The sequence below is a fragment of the Saccopteryx leptura genome, chromosome 3 (genome assembly GCF_036850995.1).
Source record: "Saccopteryx leptura isolate mSacLep1 chromosome 3, mSacLep1_pri_phased_curated, whole genome shotgun sequence".
NCBI lineage: Eukaryota > Metazoa > Chordata > Mammalia > Chiroptera > Emballonuridae > Saccopteryx > Saccopteryx leptura.
This window is the reverse complement of record NC_089505.1, coordinates 103834257-103845128: the sequence shown is the minus strand read 5'-3', so window position 1 is coordinate 103845128 and position 10872 is coordinate 103834257. Positions and strand designations below refer to the sequence as shown.

At 40.4% G+C, this 10872-nt stretch overlaps 1 protein-coding gene across 2 annotated transcripts in view; it reads right to left on the bottom strand.

Moving 5' to 3' along the window:
• Nucleotides 1-5856: 5856 nt before the first annotated feature.
• The window catches only part of FAM76A (family with sequence similarity 76 member A), a 39358-nt gene continuing 34342 nt past the window's right edge, over nucleotides 5857-10872 (bottom strand). For both annotated transcript variants that reach the window (XM_066375541.1, XM_066375542.1), the window contains 2 exons: nucleotides 8982-9083; nucleotides 5857-8007 (listed from right to left, as the gene is read on the bottom strand). In XM_066375541.1, the coding sequence (XP_066231638.1) occupies nucleotides 7921-8007; nucleotides 8982-9083 (189 nt within the window). In that variant the 3' untranslated portion in view covers nucleotides 5857-7920. The remainder of the gene's footprint in view (nucleotides 8008-8981; nucleotides 9084-10872) is intronic.

Here is a 10872-nt window from a genome sequence, read left to right as displayed (position 1 = left end):
GGGGCTGGGGCTGCGTGCGCACTAGCCCCGCCCCCACGCAGCGCGCCCGCGTTCGCTTCGCCCTGCCCCATAGTGCGCCTGCGCTGCTGGAACTAGTGTAGGGGTTGTAGCTTAGAGACTGGACTCTCGGCTCTTGGGATGCAGGGCGGAGCGATGACGTCACATTGTAGGAACTGGGATTGGAAGAATTGAGGGGGCGGTGTTGTTTCTCGCCGGGGCACGATGACAGAAGGCAAGAATTTTCGATTAGCATAAATTGTACCAGATGATCTCAGCGCTAACATCCTATTCTGTTCTATTCTGAGAATTCAGACCCAAATATGGCAGTATTTGAAACTAAAATCCTTAATCAAACTCCTGAAATTCCTCACTCTACTTCCATCCTATGTGTTTTTGTTAGTATGTGCGGAGTACTTTTATGGTTTACAAACCACTTTCATTTCTCCTTCCACCCCTCTTCAAAACAATAAACACTATTAATATTTATCGAGCACATAGTATATGTGAGTCGTCACTGGATTTCAGTTGTTCATAAGCTTTTTCACAGCAAGGAACCATGTTCTAATTAGATCTTACCTTCAGAATAGATCATGAACAATCGATTTTTAAAGCGTGAAATAAAGTAACAAAGTAAGCGTTATTATTTTTCCTTTTACAATTGAGAAAATTAAGACCACAGAGGCTAATTTTTTATTTCTGACCTTTGGCTGCAAAACCCAAACACTAACTCCATTGTCACCTCACTACTTTTTTAAAATGCATTCTCATATTCCCACATTCATTTTTCATCTAAATCCCTCCTAAGGAGCCTCTTCATCTATATCCCAAACCAAGATTTCTTGGAGGACTAGACCCCCAAATTTTTAAATAATTTCTTTAAGTAATTTGGAGTGTATGACCTCAGTGTTCCAGAAGACTGAATTTTGTGAGCATGGTAAAACGCAAAGACATGGGAAGGATTTGGGTTTGGGAGATGAAGATAGGGAGAAACGAAGGGGAACTGGCCGGGTTTGTTCCTACGTTCTGCACCCCGCCCCGCCCAGTCTGCTTTGCAGTCTTTGGGGAATCGCTAAGAGAGGAAGCTGCTTGCCCATGCGGAAGGGTACCCCAAATGGGTAAATGAACCTGCATTCAGCCTTAGAGCTTTTGTAAGCTAGTCTCTCTCTTATTGTTTGTTGGAGCATTTCTGAGAGCATTTCTTTCTCTATAGAAAGGTACAAGTCTTGAGAATATTTTCATTTTGATTCTGTGTAAAGTGAAGCTCAGTAAAGGTATATTTTTCTCCTAGCAATTGAAGACACGGTGGTTGTTATCAATATTTTCTCTCTCCATCTAAAATAAAAAGTGGTTATCCATTTGTGTCCTGTGCTATTTTGTGCTATCCTTTCATAGCAATACATTTGTCCCTTGCAAATACTAGATGTCAAATGAACATTTACCGAATTAACACATGAATAATAAAAAAATCTTTTTTATTTTATTTATTGATTTTAGAAAGAGGAGAGAGAGAGTGGGAAGCATCAACCCATTGTAGCTGCTTTTTGTATGTGCCTTGACCAGGGCAAGCTCAGGTGTCTGCCAGCGACCTCAGCATTCTAGGTCGATGCTTTATCCACTGCAGTACCACAGGTCAGGCACTACCATTTTTTAAATGCCTACCCAGGCAATGTGAACAAATTTTACAAATATTTATCAGCAATTTCCAAGATAAAGCCCATGTGATAAAGACCACCTACAGTCTGACAAAGTTATGGTTATCAACTTAATGCTGTAAGGGAGACTGCACACCAAAGGTATCACAGAGCATTACACAAAGCATAGGAAAAGATTGTTATTCCAGGACTTAAGGAAAATATGGAATGTAGGCAAAATTTCAAAGAAGTGGTGTTTTGATATGGCCTTAAAACACATTAGGCTATTTGTAAAGGGATTCTCATCAGGCCTGAGCTTATAAGAGGACACAAGATCCTGTTTCCTTGGAAACTATGAGGTGAAGATAAATGTGAAATGTTGTATCTGGAAATGTCTTATCTGCAGCTTTGCACATGGGTTGGAAATTGAGGCTGCTTCTCTGTGTCAGAATAACTCAGATCCTGCAGGCAAGAGTGGAGTATTCCATTCTTACTGATATTTTAACAAGCTAGTTTTCTGAAATCTGTGATTTTAGAGAATACGGTTTTCAGCATTATTTTCTTTTATTACTTGATAACCCATCAAGTTGAGATTAATTCATCTGGGGAGCTCAATTGTTTAGAGCATCATCCTCATACGCAAAGGTTGTGAGTTCGATCCCGGTAGGGCACACATAGGAATTAACTAATGAATGCATAAACAAGATCCATGTTTCTCTCTTCCTCTCTCTCTAAAATCAATAAATAATATTATTTTTTAAAAAGATGAGATTATCATCTTAGTAACAGATAAAGAAACTGGTGTTCTAGGCTCTAGGTACTTTGCTCAATGTCATACAGCTATTAAGTTGCAGAGCTGTGATTCATACATAGTCTATGACCCAGCAATTCGACTCCTAATCATATACTCAACAGATATGCACACATATCTGTTCCAAAAACCAAGTACAGGTATGTTCATAATAGCATTTTTCAGGACTAAGATGCATTTTTCTCTCTTTTTTTTCTTTCAATTAGATAAACCTCATTGGCTACTGCCACTGTGCAAAGCTAAGCTGCACTTTTCTATATGAACTGTTATAATTGACATACAATAGAATGCACAGATATTAAGTGTTTGATGGATTTTGACATTTGTATATATCCATGTTACCATCACCCAAACCAAGATATAGAACATTTTCATCATCACCCCAGAAAGTATCCTTGAGCTATGCTTCTTTCTAATCAATTCCACTTATCCCCAGAAATCACTTTCTGACTATAAATTAGTTTTGCCTGTTCCTGGACTTCATAGTGATGAAATCATACTTTACTCTTTAGTGTTTGTTTTTTTTTTGTTTTTTTTTTTTTTAGTGTTTGGTTTCAATTAACATGCTGTTCTTAAGATTTATCTATGATGTTGCATGTATCAGTGGTTTGATCTTTTTTATTGCTCAAATGCATAAGGCTGAATAAATGTATAAGATAATTCACACAATAATAGGTGGTCATAAATATAGTCAGTCTACTGTCTTAGTCTGTTGGGGCGCTGTAACAAAATATCACAGGCTAGGTAACTTATAAACAACAGAAATTTTTTCCAGTTCTGGAAGCTAGAAAGTCTGAGATCAAAGTGCCAGCATGGTTTCCTTTTGAGGATCCTCATTATAGTTCATAGGCAGCGCCTTCTGGCTGTGTCCTCATGTGGTGGAAGGTGCAAGGGAACCTCTCTCTGGAGCCTCCTTTATAAAGGCACTAATTCCGTTCATGAAGGCAGAACTTAAACACCTTCCAAAGGCCCCAACCTCCTAACAGTATGGTGTTTGGCGCGATTTCAATATATGAATTTTGGGAAGAACACATTTAGATCATAAATATCTTAGAGAAAAGTCATTGAGTCTACAAAATAGAATGATTAGAATGTGACAGTAACATTACCTGAAAGGTACCTATTATTTATTATTTTCAAAAAGAATGCTAGTTTTTATGCCTGACCAGGCGGTGGCGCAGTGGATAGAGCATCGGACTGGGATGCTGAGGACCCAGGTTCGAGACCCCAAGGTCGCCAGCTTGAGTGCGGGCTCATCTGGTTTGAGCAAAAGCTCACCAGCTTGGACCCAAGGTCGCTGGCTTGAGCAAGGGGTTACTCGGTCTGCTGAAGGCCCATGGTCAAGGCACATATGAGAAAGCAATCAATGAACAACTAAGGTGTAGCAATGTGCAACGAAAAACTAATGATTGCTTCTTCTCATCTCTTCATTCCTGTCTGTCTGTCCCTATCCCTCTCTCTGTAAAAAAAAAAAAAAAAAAAGCTAGTTTTTATTTATTTATTATTTTGAGAGAAAGATAGGAAGGCAGAAAGAGGGAGGGAGGGAGAAGAATTAGCTCATTGCTCCACTTAGTTCTGCACTGATTGCTTCTTGAATATGGATAGTACTATCCCCTTGACTGGGGATAGTACTGGTGACCTCAGAATCCAAGCTTCTGACCCCTTGCTCAAGCCAGCAACCTCAGGTTCAAACTGATGACCTCATCATGCAAATGACCTCTTGCTCAAGCAGGTGACCTCTTTTTTTTTTTTTTTTTTTTTTTCATTTTTCTGAAGCTGGAAACAGGGAGAGACAGTCAGACTCCCGCATGGATCCACCCGGCATGCCCACCAGGGGCGACGCTCTGCCCACCAGGGGGCGATGCTCTGCCCATCCTGGGCGTCACCATGTTGCGACCAGAGTCAGTCTAGCGCCTGAGGCAGAGGCCACAGAGCCATCCCCAGCGCCCGGGCCATCTTTGCTCCAATGGAGCCTTGGCTGCGGGAGGGGAAGAGAGAGACAGAGAGGAAAGTGTGGCGGAGGGGTGGAGAAGCAAATGGGGGCTTCTCCTGTGTGCCCTGGCCGGGAATCGAACCCAGGTCCTCCGCACGCTAGGCCGACGCTCTACCGCTGAGCCAACCGGCCAGGGCTTTTTTTTTTTTAGTCAATTTTTTTAATTTTTATTTTATTTATTCATTTTAGAGAGGAGAGAGAGAGGGGGAGAGAGAGAGAGAGAGAGAGAGAGAGAGAGAGACAGGGGGGAGGAGCTGGAAGCATCAGCTCCCATATGTGCCTTGACCAGGCAAGCCCAGGGTTTCGAACCGGCAACCTCAGCATTTCCAGGTCAATGCTTTATCCACTGCGCCACCACAGGTCAGGCCGCAGGTGACCTCTTGTTCAAACTGGCTACCCTGATGTACTTTGAAATGTTGACCTCAGCATTTTGGGTTGATGTTCTATCCACAGCACCCACAGCGCCACCACCAGTCAGGCTACACCTGTTATTAATTTAAACTACTAGCAATCAAGGTTTCAAACTAATACATTCCTCTCCTTAAGATGGCATCTCAAAAAACTTACTCATACCTTAAGATTCATCCAATATTATATTTTGAATAATAAATATATAAAAAATATAAAATCAAGAAACAATGGTGTTATCCAATATTCCACTAAATAGAAGCCCCCTGAGGACAGAAACTTTGTTGATTTTCTCCACTGCTGTATCCTCATTGCCTAGCACAGTGTTTATAACAAAGCAAGCACTTAAACTGGATAAATAAAATCACATAAGATAATGAGCTTAGGCCCTGGCCAGTTGGCTCAGTGGACAGAGCGTCAGCCTGGTGTGTGGATGATCTGGGTTTGATCTCCGATCAGGGCACACAGGAGAAGTGACCATCTGCTTCTCTTCTCCTCTCTCTCCCCATTCTCTCTCAGACAGTGGCTCAGTTGGTCCAAGTGTTGGCCTCAGGCACTGAGGATAACTTGGTTGATTTAATCAGCAGCCCTAGATGAGGGTTGACAGGTAGATGTCAGCCAGGGTGCATGTAGGAGTCTATCTCCCCTCAAGAAAAGGAGAAAGGAAGGAAAAAGGAAAAAGGAAAAAGGAAAGGAAAAGGAAGAGAATGAGTTTATTCTCTGATGGATATGAAACTCCCTATTAACAAAGTTAGGCTTTCAATTTTTTAAACTGGCAAGCAAGACAAATTGTTTTCTAAGTTGAAAGGTATAATAGGTTTTATTAGTGAACCAGCCATAAATAAATGAGGAAAACAAACAATTACACGAGTCAATATGAATTTTTATTAACACACATTTGTCAAAGTCTGTACAAACCAAAACATTCCTATGTTTAAAATGTTCATTATTACAAACATACAAATAAACAAAAGCTGTTACCAAAAGTTTGCTACTCAATCTCATGTTAAAACAGTGTCATGATTTTTAAAAACCAAAATTCCAAGACTGAGGTTTCTTCCTTCCCTTTTTAGAACTTGCAGAAAGTTAGAAAATGTGTCAATTTACTTTATATTAAGTGCCAAGACCTTAAAAAAAGATTTAGTACAAAACTAAGTATGTTTTTGTATTGTCATTTCATGTAACAGAATTTCTCAAGTTTTTAAAATAAAATAAAAAACCCATGACTTTTTTTGCAATCTTTTCCTCACAATGTATATGCAGCTGAAAAATATTATCTGACAGTTTGACTTTATCTAAAAGTTTCTTATTCAAAAAGTTATAAAACTATTTAGCACTGCCTTTTCCCTTGCTTGGAAGGACAAATTACATCCCCTACTAGAGTGATATAGAAACAACATGGTCCATTGTTTCTCTTATCAGAAGGAAGCCACCCATTTCCACATCTCATTATGTGCATGGCTCCACTTATGAGAGGAACTATCACAACTTGTGTTTGCTTCCACGAAATGTCTAGCAAGTTAAACTTACTGCTACAATTTTGGTAGCCTGAGGTACAAATGCCACCAGCCCTCATGATTACCTCTACCTCAAGTACCCACCCCCTGCATTAGTGATTCCAAAGTAGTTGGTTTTACTGTTTCATGGCACACTACACATCTCTATTTCTTCCACAAATATCACATAGAGGACCTGAGAGTGTGGCCAGAAATAACAAACTTATCCACTCTCCTAGAAAAGTAAATCCATGTGCCTGCTTATTGAATCAAGAAGGGAAAACAGGACATGAACAATTCTGGCTAAGGCCAACTGCTTCTAAGAAGCACCTGTTTTCAATACATTTCTGTTCAAAGCAAGGAGTGTACAGGCTGCCGTAGGTGAGGAGTGGCGAGAAGGTACAGGGGTATCGTTTCCTTCAATCAGGCTCAAATTCACACTTGTGCAGCTTGTATTGACCCTCCAAATGCTCTGTGGTTCAAATATTATCCCATTTTGAATCTGCTCATGTGAAAAAAACAACTGTTCTCTGACAATGGCCAAGTATGACAACTGATATAAACAAGTAAGGGCATTAAAAAAAAAAAAAAAGAAGTGGCAGTGTGAGTGTGAGAATTTAAAATCAGTCACAAAAATAATCAGGAAGGGGAGGGGAGGGAAGTGTCCAGTACAACCTGGACAACCTTTCTTTCTGCCCTTACTTATAAAGACAGACCATTCAAATCTTAGCTATCTCCCTAAGTATCTTCTTAAATGCTCTTCCAAGAAACCCTCCAAAAGGCACTTAACTCCATACTTATGCATTGAATTGTTTCACCTTAACAATCAGTTTTTAAGACTCCAAGGTAACAAGAAAGAAAAGATTTGATTCTTTTACTAAAAGGTAGGGTAGGACTTTTTTTAAAAGAGGCATCACTTTTACAAGAACAAACTAGGCTACCATTATTCCTTTATCAAGAAAGTTTCTTTTTTTTAAAAATAAATAAAACTCTGACTATACATAGTACAAAGTTCGTACATAATATACCTGGAAAAAAACCCAAGAGTATACCCTGAAGCGAAAGGTTTATTGGAGAGAGAAAGCCTCGTCCATTGTAACAAGTCTTAAAGGTGGCAGTTTTCAAAGTTCAGAGGGTGGCAGTGATATGAAATTAATGCCAAACTATTTGCTCATGGGTATGGCAGGGTGCAATGATGGACAAAAAAAAAAAACTCTGCACATAACACTGAGCAGTAACCACCACAAAAAAGAAGAGAAGGAGGAAGAAGAAGAAGAGCATAGTACAGAGAGAGAGAGAGAGAGAGAGAGAGAGAACGCTAGTAGTACTGAGAGGAGGAAGGGGAAGAGGGAAGAGAGAATTGGGATTGTGAGAGAGTGAGAGAAAAAGATTTGAAACCCCAAACATTCAAGCATGCGGTCATAATACAGTACAAACCAGGTGTTTCCATTCAGCCCACTGCAATCACACAAAGGACAATTGTAATAAAATAGAGATTTCTTAAGAAAGCTTGCAGTTCCCAAGTTGCCAACCCTAATCCAAGAATCCATTTGCTGTTGCTGGGAGCCTCCTTGTGGTGTCTCATGGAGAGGTTATAGCTCCTGACTTCTCTGACTTCTTGCTCTTGGACAAAGCAGCTGCTTGCTTCAGGAGCTCTCTGTTTTTGGCCTTAAAAAAATAAAATAAAAATTAAAAAAATATATATATAGTACAATTCTACTACTGTTCAAGAAAATCAGTGCAGGAAGACTGTCTTAACGGGACAGAATACATTTTTCATACAGCTGCTAATGCTAAGGCAGATATAGAGGGTCAAGAAGAGATGAACAAATTTTAGAGAAAACAACAGAGAGCTCTAGAGCTAGGTTCAGGGGAAAAAAGATGTTTGCTGGAGGTTAATCAGTGTACTTCACTCTTGGGATCCCGTTACAAATGGATGCTTTATGCAACACAAACAAACCACGGAGCGCCATAGTGTGCTAGATAAACAGAATTTATGATTCAGACACCTGGAATCACATCTGGTTTATCCCAAAATCAAAGAATACATTTATTAATTCCACTGTTTTTGAGGGGAGAAGATCTGAACACATCTAAGAATGAAACAATAAAACATATGTATAAAGTAGATTAAAATCATTTGTCAATACTTGGGAGAAAAAAAAGAAATCTAAGAGACATTGACTTAAAATACAATCACGGCCCTGGCCGGTTGGCTCAGCGGTAGAGCGTCGGCCTGGCGTGCGGGGGACCCAGGTTCGATTCCCGGCCAGGGCACATAGGAGAAGCGCCCATTTGCTTCTCCACCCCCTCCCTCCTTCCTCTCTGTCTCTCTCTTCCCCTCCCGCAGCCAAGGCTCCATTGGAGCAAAGATGGCCCGGGCGCTGGGGATGGCTCCTTGGCCTCTGCCCCAGGCGCTAGAGTGGCTCTGGTCCTGGCAGAGCAACACCCCGGAGGGGCAGAGCATCGCCCCCTGGTGGGCAGAGCTTCGCCCCCCGGTGGGCGTGCCGGGTGGATCCCAGTCAGGCGCATGTCTCTCCCCGTTTCCAGCTTCAGAAAAGAAAAATAAAAAAGAAAAAATAAAATAAATAAAATACAATCAGCTAAATACAGGAATTCCCCATAAAATAAGCAGTCATCACCTGCAATTGTTCTGTGACTTCTTTGTGGGTTTTCTCCATTTGGTTCATTTTGGCTCTCATCTGGGATTCTTGGTATTGAAAATCAGCCTTCAACTCTGTGATCTGAGGGAAAAAGGCAGAATAACCAGAAGAAATTTCTATGCAATAAAAAAATGTTTTGGTACCAGAGAGCTAAATGATCCCCCCAAATTAATGAAATCCAGGGCCTTTCTGAATATCTATACCTAAATCCAAGCCAGAGAATTCCATATCCTATTGCTTCTAAAGATTTCCTGAAAATTACACAAAATCCTGAATATTTTTAGTAGTATTTCTGATATTTAACCACTAGAAGGTTTTAAAGAATTCTTGTATACCTCCAAATATCTACTGCCAAATAAATCAGTGATTATAATACACTTTGACTGATGGTTTAAGAGAAGCTATGAGAATAACAGCTGCTTTCATTTACTGAATTTTACCCTGTTCCAAGAAAACGGATTATTTTATTCAATGCTATGATAACCCTGTGGGGAATATTATTATTTTTCCCATTTATAGATGGGGAGACCAAGGCTTAGAAAGGGTTAAGTAATGTGCCCAAAAGATCACACACATGTTAGCAAGTGGCAGAACTAGAATTCAAACCAGGCCCTCTTCTGTGGACAATGCTATTCAAGAAGCACAGAGAAGAGACACTTATATCACAGAAATGATGTGTGAGTTGAGTTTTGAGGTGCAAGCAACAACTGGAACATGAGGGAAAAAGAAATGCACCCAAGCAAAGGGAACAGCAAGGGCAGAGACAGAGGGTATGAGATAACAGAGAGCTTGTGCTAATGACTGACGAGCATGGGGAATGGCAGAAGATAAGGCTAGAGATAAGCAGGCAGGGCACAAAAGAGCCTCCATTCCAAGCCAAGGAGTGTGACCTTGATCCTGAAAGTTATAAAGAACAATCTACTGCCTGACCAGGCAGTGGCATAGTGGATAGAGCGTCGGACTGGGATGCCGACCACCCAGGTTCGAGACCTCAAGGTCGCCAGCTTGAGCACAGGCTCATCTGGTTTGAGCAAGGCTCACCAGCTTGGACCCAAGGTCGCTGGCTTGAGCAAAGGGTTACTTGGTCTACTGAAGGCCCACAGTCAAGGCACATATGAGAAAGCAATCAATGAACAACTAAGGTGTTGCAATGTGCAACGAAAAACTAATGATTGATGCTTCTCATCTCTCCGTTCCTGTCTGTCTGTCCCTGTCTATCCCTCTCTCTGACTCTCTCTCTGGCTCTGAAAAAAAAAAAAAGAAGAAGAAGAATCTACTATTTGTTTTTGCTCCTTTTATAAACAAGTGTTTGTTGTCATTATTTTGTGCCATTCTGATCTAGTCCATGAAGAAAATATACTTGAGTCCATTTTCATCTGACAGTCATGTAGTAAAGTGAAAAGAATATTGGTCTCTTCCCATGAATCGCCACCTTACTGGGAGAAGAAAGCACAGCATGGTAGGAAGAATGGTACAGTGGGAAAGACTTGAGTTCTTTCTTTTGTTCTGCCATTTACTAGTTGTGTGAATTAGACATGTCATTTACTTCCTTTAGGTCCATTTCCTCATCTATAAAAGGTAGAAATTAGATTGAAAGACTGCATGTGAAGGTTTTAATGTTATAAATGTCTTTGTTAGGCACTGGAATGAATAATAGAATTCCAAACTTGGCAAAAGACAACGGAAAGGTTCAGGGGGAAAAAAACAGCTAGTTAAAGGGATTGGAACCCTAAAAGAAAAAATATTGGAGGCATTCTTCATCTATAAAATGATGACAGTAATTCCTACCTCAAAGGGTTGTTATGAAGATAAATGAGTTAATATATATAAAGCATGTAGAATAGAATCAGGCCCACAGTAAGCATCCAAC